The sequence below is a fragment of the Epinephelus moara genome, chromosome 14 (assembly GCF_006386435.1).
Source record: "Epinephelus moara isolate mb chromosome 14, YSFRI_EMoa_1.0, whole genome shotgun sequence".
NCBI lineage: Eukaryota > Metazoa > Chordata > Actinopteri > Perciformes > Serranidae > Epinephelus > Epinephelus moara.
This window is the reverse complement of record NC_065519.1, coordinates 29,481,719-29,503,470: the sequence shown is the minus strand read 5'-3', so window position 1 is coordinate 29,503,470 and position 21,752 is coordinate 29,481,719. Positions and strand designations below refer to the sequence as shown.

At 40.0% G+C, this 21,752-nt stretch overlaps 1 protein-coding gene across 4 annotated transcripts in view; it reads left to right on the top strand.

The window, feature by feature from the left end:
- LOC126401253 (apoptosis-stimulating of p53 protein 1-like) overlaps positions 1 to 21,752 on the top strand; it is a 78,772-nt gene that overhangs the window by 17,801 nt on the left and 39,219 nt on the right. For all 4 annotated transcript variants that reach the window (XM_050062392.1, XM_050062394.1, XM_050062391.1 and 1 more), the window contains exons 2-4: positions 7,977 to 8,124; positions 12,023 to 12,130; positions 15,291 to 15,352. In XM_050062392.1, the coding sequence (XP_049918349.1) occupies positions 7,977 to 8,124; positions 12,023 to 12,130; positions 15,291 to 15,352 (318 nt within the window). The remainder of the gene's footprint in view (positions 1 to 7,976; positions 8,125 to 12,022; positions 12,131 to 15,290; positions 15,353 to 21,752) is intronic.

Here is a 21,752-nt window from a genome sequence, read left to right as displayed (position 1 = left end):
AGGTAGAAATATGCCCGCCGGGAGCTGTTCAGCACCACTGACCATCGGACTAATGGGATGTCGGACCAATGGGCTGTCGGACCGATGACATGGACCCCATTAATATACGCCTATATTTTATCTACAAGTGCACGTCACACACTGAGCGAGCCGCCTGTTAATGACGTTGTTGGCAAAGCAGTAATGATTGTGCTAAGTGGCTAATGGGCATGTTTACATATCACCTCGGTTTCGTCCTTCACCTTCTTAAAATGATCCCACAATTTGGATTTCCTACCCGACATATTATTAACTCTCCTGTGTAATAACAGCAGGTACCAGCCCTGTAAATTAATGTGACTCTTTTCTGACTGCTGAGCATGGCCACTTCCTGTGTCTGTCCTTTCAAATTAAATTCCCACATGGTACAGTTATATAGTTACTGATTTATTTTGACAAGGTGCAGCTCCTAATAGAGTTTCACGTTTGTTTGTTTTTTCTGCGACTAAGCGAGCGATGAAATCTTGCCGACTAATGACCTTTCTGGTTGACTAACATTTCGTTGACTATTAGGGGGCAGCCTTATTGACAATGATCAAAACTTTAATGCACTTGTAACTTCATTTTGTATTTTACAAATATTCTTAGATCACTATTATATATGTTCTGTGATGTTAACTCAGAGCTACAGTTGGTTACTTTTAAAAAAATGTAACTTTTTGTTATTTGCTGAAACTTTCACTGTAACCACACAGTAGTACATATTCATAATTATTATTTATGAATTATATTTTCTGCCTCTTTGTACCCTTCATTTATGTGGTGTAGGAATAATCATTAAAATTTTCCCAACTGGGAAAATTCATGTGAACACCCCCTCAAGTCAGAACAATTAACAACAATTAATTTATTGCATGTCAATTTTTTGCTCACATGTAATAATAATATGATAATAGGTTGTCACTGTTAGTTACTGTGGAGCACCCTCAATTAGTTACAAAAGTTATTCATTAGCAGTAGTCAGATAAAGGAATATTTTTTGTAGTTTTAAGAGATGTACCGGTGCAGCAACAAGTCTGGGACAAAATCACTGTTGTTTAAATGCTCTGAGCAATAAAATACAACACATCCTCTTTGTAGCGCCTACATTGTTTCCACATTATGACTTAAAGCTCATGAACATGCCAAATTCAATCAATCAATCAATCAATCAATCAATCAATCAATCAATCAATCAATCAATCAATCACTTGTATTTATAAAGCCCAATATCACAAATCACAATTTGCCTCAGAGGGCTTTACAGCATACGACATCCCTCTGTCCTTTGGACCCTCACAGCAGATAAGGAAAAACTCCCCCTAAAAAGACCTTTAACAGGGAAAAAAATGTAATCAGAAGAATGACTTCCCAACGTGGGAAACGGGACCATCCAAGGACCACATGAATGCAGCAGTAGTGCTTTAATGACATTACCATACATGAGCGAACTAATCAGAGGAGAGGTGTCTCTACCCCAGTTGTCAATGACTGCTCCTGAATTGCGGTAAAACTATCAAACTAGGCAGCGCTGATGAAATATGAATCAAGATTATGTTGCTGCATTGCTGTAAAATTAGGAAGTTTTTGACCTAGCCATCATTTTGGAAACAGTCAAGCCAAAACACTAAACTGATGGCAATTGCTAGAATGCACAGCACAGGGGCTGATGCTTTGTTTTGGCTTGACTGTTTCCATTATGGTGACCAGAGCACAAACATTCTCATTTTACAGCTAAACAGTACACTAAAATATGTTTCTACGAACATTTGAGATGAGAAATAGGTAATGCAGTAAAAATCTTTATTCATATTTGATCAGCACTGCCTAGTCTGACAGCAGTTCAAGAGCAGTGATTGACATGATTGACAGCTGCGTTAAAGACTCCTCAGCTCTGATTGGTTGTTTTCCATGAGCTGCAGTTCTATTCTAGCAAGAATCCGATTTTTTGTCACAGACTATCTGTCTCATGTACTACTGTGTGGATGTAGTGAAAGTTTCAGCAAATGTGACAAAAAGTTATTTTTGTATAGATTTTTATGCATTGATATGGGAATGTTTCATCTTTTTATAGGTAGTTCTACAGACACAGTGAAATACATATTTGCTGGTAGAGTAGCCATTTAACAGCAATATAAAGTCTGATGCTGTGGTAAGCCTGGCCTGCTTTTGACCTCTCTATCTAGTCTATCTATAGAGGGTGATATACTGTAATGTACACTGTAGTGCACATATTGAAAGTCCACAGTGGGTGTAAACAGCAGATTAGGTTTCTAAAATGAATAAGAAGGAATTCCATTTAGCTTCTTCAGTGTCAGGCATTTTATTGGCCTACTGTCACAGTAGGTGTGCTTTCATTCGCGTTTTTATGTTTGCGTCTAAAAAAAAGAAAGAAAAGAAAACCTGAGTGGAAATGGCAAAAATTTGAAAAATATTGAAATATCACAAAAATGTTTTCACACTTGTATAAATAGTGTTGGCTTCTATTTTCTATCAGTTTATTACTATCAGAGAATAATAATAATAGTTTGGAATAGGAGATGCAATTTGTGCTAAAGTCCTTTAATGATTGCTAATACTTGGAAATAGTATAGTAATAAATCAGGATACTAAAAGCAGTGTATTTTAGACATCTGCACACACACACACACACACACACACACACACACACACACACACACACACATACACATACACACACAAGCACACATTTAAAGTAGAAAATGTCACCTGCAGGGGGGCGGAAACTAGAAACCAGGGCTCCTGTTGTCCACATGCTGAAATGTCCTTGAGAAACATAGTCAACCCCAAAATGCTCTCAATAACCAGGGCACTGCCCTGCATGGTCTGCTGCTATTGATGTATGTGTGTGTGTGTGTGTGTGTGTGTGTGTGTGTGTGTGAATGAGAGGCGAAATGTCATGTGCTTTTGGTAAAGGTCTGTGTGAATGCAGTCCAGTGAAATGAAAACTATCAGAGCGTGGCCAGTTCTGTGATCTCAGGCCTGAAACTTTTCTCCCTGCTATTGATGCAGTTCTGTTCCGGAGAATAAACCACAGTAGGAGGAGTGCTTTTAATTTAGTTCTTTTGAGATTTCCAGAATTTGATGCAGGATAGTACCAGAGATGTGTAGAATAGTGTTTGTTTTGCTCTCAGTTAATCATACGCAATATGTTTAACACAGGGTTTGGTAGATCAACATAGGTTGTTGGTCACTAAAATGAGGGTTTCCAATTAATGCTGGGGTCGGCAGAAAACTGGAAAAGGAAAGAAAAAAACTGGCAGAAAATGAAAATACACTCTTCTCCAGCGGCTCTCCCCTCTCTGTCCTAAGCCCCTCCCACCAGACAACCATGGGTGCACACATTTCATATTGTCACACAGTGTTTCCCATGCATTCATTTATTTAATCTTATATAATTGTAGAGTTTGCAGACACTTGCAAGGCAAAGAGGCGCTCTTTTTTTATCAGACCAAAATGAAAAAAGAATTAGCTAGCGACCCCCTGGTCCCTCTTCCTCACTCCCCTGGGCACTAGCTTGGCACAGAAGTTCAGGTGGTGGCTTTAGTGCCTGAAATTCAGCTAGCGCAAACACCCCAGCACTCGGTGACACAGGGGGCTGGTGGCCAACAACACAGCCGAGTCTAACCTGTGTAACAGCAGCAACAAAAAGTTTGCTGATCCAGTGGGGAGTCGGGGCTGTCCGGTTCTCTGGAGCTGAGGTTTGTGCTGGCTGGACTCAGGTTGCTGCGGCCGCTGACTCGGGGTCTGACTCTGGAACTGCCGTCTGCTGGTCTCCTGGCGAGGTGGTTTGTTGCCGCAGGAAGTGAGGCGGAGGACACACTGTGATTTGATGCTCTAAAATTAGCAACATAAATGTAAACTTGGAGCCCCAGGTGTGAGCCTCTGGTTCCGGTTAGCACAAGGCTAAACTATTAGCAACATTATCTCCCTGAAACACTTTGCTGATATTGCCACGTGTTTCTAGACTTTCTTCTTTGATCAGTTTGTTTTCCTTTTTTGGGTTGCTTTGCTATGTAGGCAGTTGTTGGCGACTTTCTCTGCAGAATTCTCTGTCATTGAATCAGGCTTTCACCATCTGAAGGGACGTGCATGCACATCTGCATTTGTAGAACAGCCAGTAGGAATTCCCTCTCTCTGAAATGACCTGTGATTGGCCAAAGTCTCCCGTCACGGGCTAGATTTTCTAAAGCCTAAAATCAGAGCTAAGAGGAGGAACAGAAGTCTAGTTTTCTTTCAGTCCACTTGAATTACAGCATGCTCAAGGTTTATTTATGGGATTTTTGCCCAATGACACCAAAATAAAACTTCCTAGCCCAGCTGTAAGTGAAAATGAAGAGTGTTACTTTTGTGCTTGTTTTTCTTAAGAGAGAACAAAATAAAAGTTCCTTGCATTAGGAAATAACAAATAATTTCTATATGTTTTGAATTATCTGAATATTTTTCATGCACCTCACTTTCCTCCCTTAATAGTTATACATTTACCCATTCTTTTGTCATTAATTCTAATAGACCAACAGATACTGTCTGGACCTACTACTACTACTGGACCCCTGTGATGATACCCCAGATATTAAGACGTTTAGCGAAACTGCGGAGACTCTGCATGCTTGATCAGGGTCTCACCCATGCCAAATGACAGTGTGTGTGTGCTGCATTGTTAATATTTTTGATAGTGTTTTCAGGGAATTATGAGTATCTTGTTGATCTCTGCCTCAAATGAGAAAACCACTTGGAATGATTTGATTATATGAAACAGCCTTTGATCTCTGACACCAGCCCTTCAGTGTAACAAATGCTGTTTTCTACCATGTAGAACAGAAACATTACAACCCTCGTGAGGCCACGATTAGCCTACTTTAAATGATTTGCGGACTAGTAAAACCCCTGCTGTGTCTGCAGGGTTTGCATGCCTGTTTTTATATGGGTGTTTGTGTGTATCTAATCCAAGCTTTAGAGAATGTGTCCCTGCTCAGTCTGTCTGCATGCAACCACAGATTACTTTACATGATCTGGGACAGGTGTAGAGAATACTGTGGATTAGTGTACAGTATATATTTTAAGTGCATGTCTGCCTTTGTGTGTGGACAGAGGACAACTTAATGTGCGTGTTTGACTGTATGTGTGTGTGTGCGTGTGTGAATGTGTGTGTGTGTGTTTGTGTGTGTGTGTGTGTGAGAGAGAGAGAGATGGAGAGAGAGAGAGAGAGGGAGAGGGAGAAAAGGCAGCATTGAGATTAAAAGTGTATCTGTATCTGTGTGTGTGCCTCGGTGTGCCTGCGTGTTCCTATCCCAGATTACCCTAAATTTATCTTTCAACTGTTGACTGACTATCTGCCATGACATCACCAGTGACATTGGCAGTGACATCACTGGCGATAACACAGGATGTCCTTTTCTGATTGCTATTTTAATCTTTTGGGCTGCAGAATTCGGAGGATTTGATAACAAAATGATTCCAGAGGGGATCATTGCTACCAGGCTGATACTTTGAAGTTATCTGTCGCTTTTTCAGATATGCTAACCATTAGAGACCTGCCATAGACCCATTTTTCTCTTTATTAGGGGGGGACAGGAGCTCTTTAGGGGAAATAGCAGGTCAAGAGTACACGCCACATAGAAGTGGAGAAGTGGTATACATTCAGGGCATTCTCACTCCCAACAGTCGCCCCAGTTTCTGATTATAATGGACCGAGGCACCCTTTGGTGTTTGTATGAGACGCACTGTGCAGTGTCATTATTTGATGCTCTGAGCAACTGAGATGCGAGCAAGAAAGTCTGTGTAGGGTGGGAAGGAGTAGATAGTGGATAAATCAATCAAGCACAGGACTTACACTCAGGAGACTGGTGTTCACTTCCCATGTAAAACTTAAAGTCAAAGTAAAAGTCATGTATGTCACGTGACATACCAAACTTTACATTAGTAACAAATGTCCTTATTTTAGGCCAAAACATGGTCTTTTTTCTAAACCTAGCCACGTACTTTTGTTGCCTAACCCGTAAAACAAAATAAATCTACATTGGTTTGAGTTTATTTTGTCTGTATGCATGTAACGAGTGAAAAGTGAGACACTTTCCTTGAGCGTCCAAAACTGACACTGAAATGGTACTAGAGCATCACAGTTTGATGCATAGGGCAACAAACGAAGCGTTGATATTTCAACAGTTGGGAATGAGAATGTGATCAAACCTCATCTGAAAGCTAGGAACGTGAAGATTAATTTGAGACACAGCTCAGCATATTTTATCAAACATATTGTTTGGTTAGGCGCTGATCAAACTTGTAAAGTTTAGAGTGTATAAAGAACATTATGATGGAAGCATATGTTGACCATTGCAGCAATTTATGGGTTGGTACCATTTGTTATACAGATTTTGTGCAGAATTTAATATTTTTTTGACCACTTGAAAATTGATTAAAATGGTCAAGAATCAAGGACTTAATGGGAGCACTTCTGTTCTGGAATATGCTGAGGAACCCCCTCATTGTCGATATACCTATGAAAGCCAAACATCCTTTAAATGACTGGGGTCTCTTGTTTTGTGCTTGTTAAGTTTCATGAGGCTGTGATTATTCTGAAGGTCACAATAGGTCATTTTATACATTGAGGTCAAGGTTAATAAATGGTCCCACGACAATTAAATGGCTACTATAGAGGCAAACATCATCACACACAAATAAAACTGGGTTCATTGAATCTAAAAGTCTTAGCTTTCCAGTCATACCCAATTTATGCAATTGGGCATTGGGAGGTCAAGGGACCCCTGTAAAAATGGCCATGTCAGTCTTTCCCTTGCCAAAATTGAGCCTAACTTTGGAGCAATACCACAAGCTAGCATGACACATTTGGTACCAACAGATGCCTTACATTGATGGTCTCTCGGATTTAAAAATGATAAACCAATCCAAAACTTTATAGTAATAATATTGGCAATATACTATACTTCTACTTCGATCTATTAGTCTAAACTAAATAAAGAATTGGATAAACTTCATTTCTGAAAGTTTTCAACTAAATATGGTGAGATAAAATTAATTACATTTTGATTTTATTAAAATTAGACCAGGTTAAACCTTTGTCCTGAGCCCAGAGGGAATTGTTTGTCTGTATGCAAGCAGTTATTGATAGGTAATTAAAGCTGTGATCAATGTGTTGTCAAGTCAGATGGACTGCTGTATCCTGTTACAAGTTGCTGTTATCAGTGGCTGCTGACATAGTCTGCTTCGTTTCCGTTCCCAGAGACCTCAGTGGCAGTGGCCTTCATATCACTTGACATTAACATATGTTTTGATGTTTTGATGATCTAATCAGATTAAATTCACATCTGCAGCTCAGGTTGTTATGTTGCTTTTCAGGCCAAGTCGCCTTAAACCTCCTGGATGTAAATGGGCTGTTCCTGATTGGATTTAATGCAGATTGTCTTAATCTATGTGCATTGGAGACACTTTGCAGTCACATTCTGTATGTTAATGTACCTTCAGCTGCCTGCAGAGGCGGTTTGTTTAAGCTAATCTTCACTGTCTTTGTGTTTTCAGCTGGATTTTCCACTTTAATATGAATGTGCACCTTGCAGAAGCAGAAGAGGCATGACAGACGTGACATGTAACACGACAGTGTCTGCCTCTAGTGTGACATATACATACATGATGGCAGCGCTTTATAAACAGTAACAATGGCATTAACATGGCGATAACAATCATTTACCATCCCTGTTATATGGTGGCTGATTTCGTCCTCTGCTCTGAGGGTAAGGAGCTCCCTGACGTTTTTTGGCCGCTCATCTTCTTCTTTGAGTTAGCTGATAACTGCTATCAGCTACTTTTTATATCTCCCACAGTGGGTTGCAAGTATAACACGTCAAAACATCACACCCGGGCCACCCATCATCCCACTCTGCCAGCTGTCTCTTTTTTCACGGTTGTTTCTATGGTTACAGGTGATCCTGACGGTTTACCTCAATGACACCCAGCAGATGCTAACTGAGGTCCCAGTTACTCCGGCAACCAGAGTGATCGACGTGGTCGAATATTGCAAAGAAGCTGGCGAGGGGGAGTGTCACCTGGCTGAAGTATGGAATGGGCATGGTGAGTCCATCCATCCATCCACCCACATATATGAGATTAGTGAAATTATAATAGACATTGTGAACATATTTGTAACAAAGCTACAGTTGGTAACTTCTATGAAAATAACTCATATTTGCTGAAACTCTCACTACATCCACTCAGTGCCACATAAGAGACATAATACAGTATATGAAAAAAATCATGTTCCTCCTCCACCTCATAGTGTTTCTAATAGCATTTGCTAGAATTCACTGCAGCTAAATGAAAACAACCAATCAGAGCTGAGGAGTCTCGAACGCAGCTGTTCATCATGTCAATCACTGCTCTTTAACTGTGATCAAACTGTCAAACAAGGCAGCACTGATCAAATATGGATTAACATGCTGTTACTGCATTGCCTATTTCTCGCCTCAGCTGTTGTCAGAAACATATTTTAGTGCACTGTTCAGCTGTTAAATGAGAATGTTTGTGCTCTGGTCACCATAATGGAAACAGTCAAGCCAAAACAAAGCATCAGCCCCTGTGCTGTGCATTCTAGCAATTGCCATCAGATGCACTACAGGAACGGAGAGGAACATGAGTCTTTTTTTTTTTTTTGTTATTAATAAAAGTTACCAACTGCAGCTTTAAAATAGGAGGAATGATAAAAGACGACAAGAATAATCGAGAAAGGTAAAATAAAATCAGCAGAAAGTGTCCATCCATGCAGATGATAAACTCTTGTAAATGACACGGTTTTCCATTAGCATCCACTTTGTAGCATCAGCTTGCTGCAGCATGTGAGCTCAGCTGGAGCTTTAACATATCGGTCTATGCACACAAGTCACCAACAGACTGCTAGGTGATAATAAGAAGAGATAAACTGACATGACTCCAAATTAATATTTAACACACAGTGAAAGGTATTGGGAATTACTATTTTGTGAGTCTGTCATAATGTATCTACATATTCCTCCTTTTTTGGGTTTAAAATAGTGAAGCATAAACCCACTAAAGCTCCATTAACACAATATAATACCAATAATCAGTGTTGCTGTTTTTACAGTAGCCAGATTTGTATTTTCATACAGACATGCACACACACGCAGAGCTCATCACCATGACCATTACTAATATAATTACTATTGACAGTCTTTTTAGAGCATTAGAGTATTCACATGATTATAATCTGGAATTATATGGCAGGATAATCACAGTGGGACTCAGGCCGAGATCGTTTGCTTTCAAGCTGATTGTAAACACAGTCAGACCTGTATCACTGCTACACCTTGTGAAATCAATAGAGCTAAGTGCCCTCTGTATACTGTCGGCCATTGTAAACTTGAATAGACCAGTCCATCACATGCACACACTGAGGGCCACTGTATCCATTAAAGTGTGGCCTACATTCATTCAATCATAGCTGTCGAAGTAGGATGCACATAACAACACAGTGTGTTAGTGTAGCACTGTGGTGTGACTGAGCGGTCAGACGGGCTATAAATGGCTCCAATACTGCACTGTTTCTCAGAGGTTGACGCTGTGAAGCAGTACATAATAGATGGTGGTATAAATTGTGTTACTGTGTGATGAGAGGCCATGCCTCAAGGCCACAACTGGCCTCACGACTGGTGTGTGTGTGTGGGTGCTAAGCCATCGTCTACGTGTGTATTGTTAGCTATGGATTGATGTATTTTGCTGTGAGCATATTGCTGTTGGGTTTCTAAAAAACACAGATATAAATGAACTTTTACTTCTTTTCAAATTGTGTGCTTTAACTACACAAATGTGTAAATATTCACAGAGATGATTGAAGAGTTTGAGCTATAGATAAAAATATCAATAATAAACACAATCTTGTGCCAGTCAAAGTGTCTGCCATTAAAGGCCATTTTTTGTGGGATCGTTTAACCCTTTGTTTACATTGTTTATCATGGAGTAAGGCTTTAAAAATAGGTATAGAAAAACAACATAAAGCTCTGTAGTGTGTAATGAACCACTTAACGTCCAGTTTCCTTTAAAATTTCACCTTTAAAAGCATAATATGTCATTTCTGCTGTTAGGGGACTGTCAATCACAACATTAACAAAAGACAGACATTGATGATGTCATGACGTAGCGTGGGATCATGGGAGCTGTTGCCTTTGTTGTTAAATAACCACCATTGCTGATGGCAAACTATCTGATGTCACTCAGGCAGAAATCATGTTCACAGTTGCCACGGTACAAGATTTTCATAATAGATAATGGTCTCAGAAATTATTTAAAGAATTATTATTATCAGTCAGAATGACCCTTAAATGAATGAAAACAGAAGGGTTATCTTTGGTTGAGCAAACATTTTATTATTATATATATACTGAAACAATTTTTTCAACTGAAGTGTGTGAAAAAAGTCTCTGTTTTGAAAATAACTAAAATATAGTTGAGATTCTCCATCCAGTTGCATTTATTTTCAATATCGTAGATTAGCAAATGGATACAGTATGATGATCGTCAGTTTTACAGTATATCACCGTATACCTTAAAACCTTTATTTCGCTGCAACCCTAGTTCACGGATGGATAAATTGATATGTTAAAGTTGTATTCAAGTTACGTGAATAAAAATAACTAAACTTTTATTTAATTCTTATGAAAGTTATGCAAGTAATGTGAGTAGGTCTGTCACTGGATGATATGCTGTTCCACAAATAATTGCAGTAAATAATATTAGTGTTATAACCATTTTATGCTACTGATATAATGACACTATAATAGCATATTAGAACAAGCACATGCTTTCAAAGAGCAATGGACTTTTAATTCTTAAGAATACTTAGACATTGGAATGTAATACGAATTCAGTTGTGGGGTAGCTCAGCACTGTTATCCATGGTCAAAACAATCAATACTAAGAATAACTTTTTGAGCATGTTGTTGTAACATCGCAACTTTCCTGCACACATTGGCCTGGTGGCTGGCATGAGCCACTTGTCATAGTAGCACATTGTAATCAGCGAAATCAGTATTGAAAGATATAGAAACAGACTGGGTGACGTGATGTTAACTGTATGGGCTGTCACTGTTAAGAATATGTTTTCTTCTACAGTAAAAACGTCTATTGTGGTAGTTACTGAGTTTTGTTTGAGATACACACCTGTGATTGGTGGAGATTTTAGGAGGGAGGGTTGCTGTTATTCCTGCAAGTTCGAGTTTGTATGTGAGTAGCTGTAGACAGGAGCGGGAGTTGTTGAAATAGCTGCTAATGCAGAGAACACTTTGTAAGGCAGACAGATTTGTTGTTTTTGTGTTGGCTTTTGCTATATTACTATTATTGAGTAAAATTCTGTGACATTGTACAGTTAACAGTGATACATCATCCAGCGTTTCCTGTGTTTCCCCACAAGTAAGAGCAACTCAAGGGGTCTCTATTGACTTGTGACCAATTGAAAGGCACCGTTTCTTGAATAAAATCACAGATTTCTCTTAGTTTGTACATTGTTGGAAACATTTGTGATAATGTCAGTACACAACTGACTTACACACATTTTCATGAAATTCAACTCAATATATTTAGGATATTTTATAACTTTTGGATGTTAAGTTTAAAATACCGTACGCATCTGTGAGTTTGAACAATGTTTGGCTGCATGGAATGAGTTTGTAAAATAACAAAATCATCCAAAGGCAAGTAATAATAACAATGATAATGATAATTTAAAGAACATTACATGAAAGCAAAAATTCATCTGATTCTGAGGTTCTTCAGACAGTATACTTGTCAATGGGAAATGAAGAAGTATGTTGTTAAATAGAACTTCATATTAAAGTATGTAATGGTAATATGTAGTTTATAATATAACATTATCTTCTAATGTATGTCTTTGGATAATTCACAGTAAGACACAATCTGTAAAGGTTTGGCTGACATTTTCTCCCCCTCTGTCTCTTCTCAGAGCGTGTTCTCCCTCAGGAGGTGTTATTGTTGGATCTTCTCCAGCAGTGGGGAGCCAGGAGGCCGGAGGTCAGCTTCTACCTCAGACACTGCCCCTCCTGGACACAAGGTACAGCAAAACAAATACACTTCAGGTTGATTCCAACCCAAACGTCTTGTATTAATATAATAACTGACTGACAAGATTAGCTTTCAGACAGATTTTTCCTCTCAGTATTGAGCAACATTCACTCTCCCGTGTGTGAAACTTACAGACACAGAGAGCCAGTGGTGTGTGTGAGGTTGAGAGGTGAGGTCAGTAATTAGCCAGATAAGATGATTAGTGTTACATAACATGAACAGCGTAATTCTGTAGGGGAGGGGGCAGAGACGAGGGCAGGAAAGTGTTTGGTCTGCTGCAGAAATGTCAGATGATATTCTGCCAAAATAGCTGTTTGAATTGCTCATGCTTTAGTCAACATGTAAAATATACCAGTTCACAATAGATTCAGCATTATAATTAAACCAAAATGGCCATGGTGGGTGGTTTTCGTTAAAACTTATTCAGCACAAAAGAATGAATAAATGACTGCTGGACTGCTGCTGTAGTAGCGTCACTGTACTGTAGCACTGGTGTGCTTTACTGAGTACTCCCTGCAGGGACAGGACAACCTCACCACCTGCTGGTGCGTTCTCATCCTCCCCCCATTCATTAAAAACATAATTACCATTCATTATCATATGTTTGTGAACTGCGAGGTATATTGTGAATAATAAATTAATCATAACAATTTTTTATAGCCAGATTTCTTTAAACTTGGCTGAGTCATGGAGGCCATTAAGTTTTTCCCATGTGTGTGTTCTGATATCTGAGCTTTAGTATCCGTATCTAAACCTTTATTTAAACAGTTTATGCTCCACCTGTTCTCATTCCTATCGAACGTTCTGTCGACAAAAAAACTGATTTTAGCACAAGTTTCTATTCCTGTCATTTTCCACCCAGTCACGGTTCATGTGCCAGCAGATCTGTAATAGGTTTAGGAGCAGCAGGGTAAGATCTAGAGTCAGATAAAAAGAGCAGCAGTTCATTTGGCCGCCTGCTGTGGAGAAAAGAGTCTTCTTTCGCTCTGGTCCTCCAGCACCAGACTGTGATACAGATGTGGTTTTGATATGAATAAATGCCATTCAACATGTAATTGTCAATGGCTGGTCGATGTCCCCCTGCAGCACGCAAACTGTCCTTGCAGTTTGCTGCCAGCTTGTTGTTGGCTCTTCGCCTATTATCACAAAACCACTTCTTAAACCTTCGATTGCTCTCTAAGAACCGCAAGCAACACATTGCCCAAATGTAATACGTTCTCCCAGGCTAATTTAACATCATCTGCCCTCTGTGGCTCCTTGAAGGTGCCTGTGGCAAGTTTGCACCTCCCACACAAGTACACACATACACCACTCTCCTACCAAATAATCAGCCCTGTAATGGAGAGTGAAATGTTTGTATTGGGATGGAACAGAGGTAATTCATTAGTCGTAAGTGAATTCAGCCCCACTGCAACTAATGATGCTATATTTCTGCCTGTCACCACAACTCACTCTTTATTATTAGCATACTGTTGTGTGATAGCTTCTCTGTTAAATCTACAGTAATTAAATAACTGCTTAATTGAATGTAAATACTGCTTTAAGTTATCTCTTGAATGTAAGGTACTATTTTATCAGCTCAGTTGAAAGATAAGTACTGCACTGACTGCTCTATTGACTGGAGGTGAAACTCAGAGCCGTGTGGGATTAGCCCAGATTGAGCCTGTCTGGTTTTAGTAGATTTAAAAGGAATGATGCTATTTATAGATTATACCCAGGGAGAAAGGTGGAGTGAGGTTGTATAGGGTCCTTATCCATAGTCAGTTTGTTACATACAGCCAGTGTCAGTTGGCACATCCCCAGTTTGTAGAAGCGGGCTGGAATCTGAAACAGAAGCTAAGCAATGTACTGCTATGGATGGGGGCCAGTAACAAAACTTATTTTAGCCATTTTAAAAAAGTCCAAACCTAAAAAAATCTCTATTAGTTTAAGTGTACGCTATATTAAGAGTATTTTCACTGCTCTGCGTTGCCATCAGACAGCCTGTTCTGATGCGATGCTGCTGAAGGCATCATTCCCTGTCTGTACTCTCATCATAGCCACCAAACTCCACTGACAGAAACAGTAATTTTACCTCACTGAACACGGGAACTGCTGGTCTACCATTGCTTTGAACACTTAGTAAGTTTGTGGTATTTTGTGATTTTGGTGAATCCAAAGTAACCCTTTTAAACACCAATTTCAAACAAAAACACTAACCTCTAACTGTTAGAGGCAGCAGTAGGGCAGTAGCTCCCGTTTTCAGCAATGTTAAATCACTGCTTTTCTAAATGGAGTCTAGCTTTGAAGAGAGCGATATAGTGGCCTCATTTTACCTTGGAAATCACTGTCTGACATTAAGGTATACCAGGGAAAATATTCTAAATGTAGCATACATGAAACTGATATTGATTTTGTTTTAGCTGTTTTAGGCAGCTAAAATACATTTTGTTGCTGAACCCCCATCCACAGCAGTACATTGTTTAGCTTCCATGCTAGACTCCAGCCTGCTTCTCTGCTTCTTCTCTACTGGATTTAATAAACTTTCCATGGATAAGTACGCCATACAACCCCAGTTCAGAAAATCTGAACCATCCCTTTAATTTGTTTTTATCTTTAGCCATACTTTAAAAATATATTTTTTACAGATGTTTTTGATCTTCTGTCATAGCCATATATAGCCTTTGCAGAGTCATTTTTATTGAAACACCTTGTCCTCTGTGTTTCAGTGTTGTTATAGCAGGCAAGTTGCCAGCAACATCCACTGCATCCTGAAGAAAGACAGAATATAAATAAGGACAGGGCTAACAAGGACACACACTTCACCAGAGTGCATTGTAGAATACTGACACAAAAACATGATTGATAAGTACACACACTATGAAAGACTGTAAAAAAAAAAAGTATCAATATATTTGCAATACATAACCATTTTGATGGTAATAGTTAATTTATATTTTATATGCACTATAAAGGACATGTGACTTTCCTCACCCTAAGACTGATGTTGCCCCTCCATTTGTCTTTAAGCTAATTTACACACGTTGAATGGTTATTAAAGGCCAAGGCAGTCAGTCGCATGTTGAGCAGTCTGCCACGCCACAAGGCTTCGCTCACCTCTGCCCGTTTTCATTTCAATATTTCATGTTTCATTGTTCATTTATATTCAGGAAGTCCGCAGCCTTTGGAGCAGAGCTGGACCACAGAAGCGACAGAGAGTGCTAATGACAGGGTAGGTGGACACACACACACTCACACACACGTACACACACACTGGAGCTGGGCTTGGCTGGGCTGAGGGTGCAGGACAGGCTGCGTTATGCATCTCTAATTAGCTCAGTCTCAATGTCCAGGATCTATTGTGCATTGTCTATATAAAGATCTCTACACTGCTAATGATACTGCTGAAAGCTTCAGTTTGTCTCCAACATCTACAGTATACGTCTGTGGCGAAGGCCTGTACCTGAATTTATCCTGCTGTGATCAATGAGAAATACACACACACACACACACACACATACACACACACGTATAGTTTATAGGCTGTGCCTTCAGAGCATGAGAAAAGTCAGATCTACCAAATGCTATTGTATCTCTAAACCTTAATGTCCAGAATACCAGTACCTTTAAGCATAGAAAAAACACTGTTCATCAGACCCTGTGTTTTACCTTTGAGATATGTGAACCTATTGCCAAAACAAGCCCCCTCAAACCTAGAAACACCCTAAGGGACAAATGTGTACATTCATTTTTAAGGGGTCTCAAGGGTTAAAGCTGTATTATGCAAACAATCTTTAAAGAATAGTTTGATATTTTGGGAAAAGGTTAAAAAGAAGCCACAGCATGGAGACATTTTGCTTAGTAGTGTAACATTTGTAGCTATTTTTTAATTGAGTCTTTGGGACCTTTTCAAACAGTCTATACTGCATGGTCTGAAGTGCATGGCAAAAGTGGATTTAGAGCATGTCCAACTCTGCTTTTGCTAGTTAAACGGTGCATAATCTGGGCCCAAAGTAAGGCACAAGGGGCAAAGAGGGTTGTAATTTGTCCCTTTATCAGTAAATTGGTGTGGGTGTAACGTGAATTCCAGCAATCAGAGTGTCATCTCTCTTGCTCTTTAAAAGCCAAGAGTGCCTGGACTTGGTGCATCGCTGTTTACATGTTGGACTCAAATCTGAGCAGGGAGCAGTTTTCTGCTGAGAGTACTGCAGTAAGAGCAGTAATGTCATTGCAACGAAGATCAAAACTGAAAACTGTAGTTATAAACTTGGCAGAGAAAACATAACTAAACTTTTAACTTCTGAAATACTCAATGAAGTTACATTGCTCCTCGTACATTGCATGCACACAGTGCCTCTCTTAATGAGGAATCAGACAGCAGCTCTGCAGCTCTGCTCTGATCTCTGCTATGTTGACATTTTATAGAATGTCATTAATATTTTCCTCATTATGGATGTCTTATTTCGCCTACCGGCAACCCATTCGCGTGTCCCTATGTGTGTAACAAGCAGAGTGGACCCACCTCTGTAGGAGCATCTTACTATCTGAATAATGCGTCCTTTAAATAGCAGGAAAATACTGCGCCACTCTGTCTTTAGACCAGGGTTTTGTTGGTCAATGACGCAATCACTCTCTGCTGCCTCAGACGAACAATGCACCAACAATGCCCCTGACCACACCTCATTTTAAGACCTACACACCCTCAAGCGCACAGTTAGGTGAAAATAACTGCATCAGTGTGAAACTAGCAATGAAAGTTGGGCTGTGCGACACTTTGTGACGGATGTAAAATAGGGCCCTCCGTCTTAGTCCTATGTCAAACACACACACACACACACACACACACAAACATACACACACACGGACACAAGTGCACCAGGCTTCTCTAATGCAGTGTTCGTACGCTTTTCTAGGAAAAGTAATGCACCCAAATTTGTACATATGGAGCTAGTAATTAATGTGTTATTCACATATTTGGGAAGGCTGAGAACATGTGACCAAAGCGCTGACAGGAATAAAGCATCAAGAAGGAAGCTGTCTGGTAAAATTGCAGGTTGGGGTGGTGGGTGGGTCACAAAACACAGGACTTTCCCCAGGAGACTGGAGTTCAGAACCCTGTGAACTTTGGGTGAATATTGAGTCATTTTAAGGTAGACCTACGTCATCACCATGTTTGTTTTCCTAAATCCAGCCATAGTAACATTACGCTATTGCATATTGATACTAGTCACAGGAAGTGTTTAACGACATCTGTGCCGTCTTGTCATCGTCTTTCTTAATGAAGCGAATTCTTAAAAAAAATGAATACTTAGCTTTGCTTAGCATAGCATGCACACAGGGAACTGGTGGATACAGCTAGCCTAGCCCTGTCCAAGAGTAAAAAATGTGAGCTTTAAGGGTGCTTAAGACAGAGCCAGGCTACATAAAGCTGTTTCTTCATTTCCCCATATATTGAAATACTCCTTTAATATAATCTTAAATTGCTCGTTGTCATATTTGGCAGACTTTAAGTGAAAAGCATTAACGTTACAAGCACATTTGTACATATGGAGCTAGTAATTAATGTGTTATCCACATGTTTGGGAAGGCTGCGACCATGTGACCAAAGCGCTGACAGGAATAAAGCATCAAGGAGGAAGCTGTCTGCTAAAGTTGCAGGTTGGGGTGGTGGGCGTGTCACAAAACACAGGACTTTGCCCAGGAGACCGGAGTTCGGAACCCTGTGAACTTAAGAAGAATAATTGTGTCCAGTGTGCAAGTATAGACACCAGTGCATCTTATAGGCTATAATCTTAAAGTAGTGTCATCCGGGGTATGCAAATAACATATTAAAAATATTTCAGTGTGTGTGTGTGTGTGTGGGTATTCACATATTTACAGTAATATGTATGGGTATAGTGGTGTCTATGTATCTGTCTGGGTGCAGTCTAGTGGATTAGCACATGGATTAGCGACAGTGATGATGTTATAGTTATCTACCAGTAAGAACCATGTGAAGACCCACACGCACGCACACGCACACACACACACACACACACACACACACACACACACACATAGTACACACTCCATGTACAGTATAATTACTGTATGTTTATTCACAGAGAGTAAAGAGTAAATAGGAATTAGCCTTTTGTCATTGCCGTTTGCTAAACATGTTCTTTTGCTAGCTTGCTTTATCCTGTTATCCTGTTATCCTCTCTACAAAATAATGAGTCATATGGTAAAAAGAGCAGCTGACCTCATGCTAGCAGCTATTTATTTATCACTAACAGCTATTTTCAACCTCGGTTGCTATTGTATTCAACCCCAGACTAGACTGCTTTGTACATGTTGGTGAGGCCTCGGTTAGCCAGTCAGCGACCATGTTTGCATGCATGTCTCTGTGTTGGTCAGTCTGCTGGTTAGTCAGCCACTGTGTATGTGTGTGTGTGTGCATGTGTTGGTCAGTCAGTGAAGGTAGGATTAGCTTGGTCCCATGACATAACCAGGCTAAGAGGATTGTTAGCTAGCCAAACAGCTCCTCCTCCTCCTCCTCCCTCTCCTCTTCCTCTCACTCGGCGCACTCCTTCACAGTCGTCTTGAGGTGTCTGTCTTTCTTCGTCCTCTACCTTTACACGTTGGGTTTAAAGCAAAGACAAAGAGTTTGAGACAAGACAGGAGCGTGGGGGTGAGTTCTGGGAATGTGTTTCTTTTCTGTAGGTGTGTGTGTGTGTGTGTGTGTGTGTGTGTGTGTGTGTGTGTGTGTGTGTGTGTGAGACAGTGTCTGTGTGAAGTTCCAAAAAGTGTGTGTGTGTGTGTTTGCTTTACACTTTCTACCCACCTTACACTCTTATGCCTTCTTCTCACATCAGCGTGTCATACATAATAGAACACTTGAATAACTGTAAATAGGAGTGAATGTAGAGGTGACTTTGAAATGTGTTTTGTGTGTTAGTGTGCTCTACTTTCTTCATACTTTAAGTTTTTTTTTTCTTTGTTCATAATCCAAACTACACTCACACACGGTAGAAACACACTGCCAGCCGTTTGTCTATGTGTCAGGGCGGGACTGCTGGCAGTGTGTTTCTACCGTGTGTGAGTGTGTGTTAGTGTCACACCATCAGAGTAATGTGTGTTTAGGTCAGTGTGGTTTCAACTGGACGGTGTGGCGTCTTTTGGCCATTTGTGTTTGGGCTTGCCAGTGTTATTTTGCTGTGTGTGTGTGTGTGTGTGTGTGTGTGTGTGTGGATGCATGACTCCAAGTCAGGGTGTGACTGGCTCTATATAATCATATCCAAAAGCTCTCACTTACTCTCACACGCACACACACACACACACACACACACACACACACACACACACACACACCAGATGCTGTCTCTTCCCACAGAGTGATGTAAACATGACACTGCTGACAGTTGTGTGTGTGTGTTTTTTAGTGTGCAGCAGTTTTAGATTTGTAATTCAACGCTCATCTCAATACTGATGTCATTAGTCACCGCAGCAATATGTATTTCTACCATAACTAAAACAAGGCTGCAGAAATTCAGAACAAGTTAGTCTTCCCTCCTTTCTTCCAATGGGAAACCAGACTGTGTTGATGTCATTCTTTGCCTCAGAAAAGCTGACCCAGTTGTCAGAATAAATATTGGCATTGTACAGTTCTACAAACCACAGATATGTTACATTTGTTGTGAATATGTTGAAACATTACATTTCATTTTTAGATTTCATGTTGTGCCAGCACTGTAGTTAAGGTGTGGTTAAGTTCTGGCACAAATAAAGCTTGGTTATGGTTAGGAAAACAACATATTTTGGCTCAAACTACAGAGTTTCATCCCCACAACCCCCAGCTGGAAATGTGACATGTAAACTCTGCTTACATGTCGTCTGAACTATATCACTTAAGAAATGTTGATATGTGTGAAACATACTTTGCAGAAACACACAATCCAGACATTTTCCTCTGCCAACTGTGCTGGAAGAGTAGTCAGGATACTTTGGTGTGCATTGTCTGCTCAGAGTGCATAATTAGCTATTAGCATCTAGTGATCTCGTCAGAGGCCAGCAGGATTTTAATGAGGTGGTAGGTGATTTGCACAGAAATTTGTGGGGAACAAATGCTCCTTTTAAGGTCAGACAGCTCACAGTGTTACTGTGTGTTTATGTCTGTCTAATGAGTAGTGCACACATTTAACAAGATCAGTGCTTTGGTTATGATTTTGTTTAGAGTTTGATTGTGAGACTTGGTGACAGCTGTAAGAGGTCGCAGACTGATGGCTTTGGACGGAAAATGCATCTGTTGTTGCGCTTGTGGATGTGTTCAGTCTCTCTGAGTTTTTGAACTGACATGACACTTCTGGCACATATCAGGTGTCTGGTATATTTTGATGGGTAACAGCAGGACAATCATGTATTGGGAACTCCATCAGAAATAAATCACTTTCTGACTTTCCCTTTCAATTTAAACAGATTTTTTATGCCTCCACACCAGCAATAGCCGTGGCTGAGACAGGATGTTTTCAGGTTGCCCATCTGTCTCATTCTCGTGAAAACGATATCTCAAGAACACCTTGAGGGAATTTCTTCAAATTTGGCACAAATGTCCAGTTAGACTGAAGGACAAACTTATTAGATTTTGGTAGCCACAGGCCAAAGGTCAAGGTCGCTGTGACCTTGTTTGTCTCATTGTTGTGCACATGATATCTCAAGAACACCATGAGCAATTTAAAAAAAAAAAATTGGCATTAATGTCCAGTTGGACTGAAGGGTGAACTTATTAGGTTTTAGTGGCCACAGGCCAAAGGTCAAGGTCACTGTGACCTTGTCTGTCTCATTGTTGTCAACATTATGTCTTAAGAACACCGCAAGGAAATTTCTTCAAGTTTGGCACCAATGTTCACATGGACTTAGAAATAAACTGATTGGGTTTGTTGGTCATAGGTCAAAGGTCAAGGTCGCTGTGACCTTACAAAACGTGTTGCCAAAACTCTAGAATTCACAAGCTAATTATGACAAAATTACACATTAATGTGAATAGGATAAAATTATGAAATGAAGAGATTTTATATCCAAAAGGTCAAAGATCAACATCACTGTGACAGCACAAAACACTTTTCTGGCTATTATTCAACATCTCTCAGGTATAGAAGGGAAGACATTTGGTCAGATACTGATTTGGTGACACTAATCTTGTGAGTCCACCTTGAAACTGTGCTGATTGTATAGATCTTCTGTGCTGCTGGGCTGAAGATGTGTTTGAAGCACCCACATTTTAAAATTCTTTGTAGCAACATCTGTAGCCTCTTTGATGCATTTTCAACTGTCATGGCTACATCAGAGTCTTGACAGTCATGGATGTAAACTGTAACTGCAATTTGACTGGTTCATAGAGGCTTACACTCACAAAGTGGCAATGCTAGTTCCATGTTCACCTATAAAAGAGAGTGTTGGAACGTAGTCTGATAAACCAGAATAACCAACCAATCAGGAGACACTGGTCCTCAGAGGTGACCTGTAATGGAAGACCACTACTTAAACCTCACCCCTAACCTCAGAAAAACTGCAGAGATGGTCACACATTTTTGGTTAACACATGCACACACACACACTCAGTCAAGTCTCTTGATCCAACTGTAACTCGACCCCAC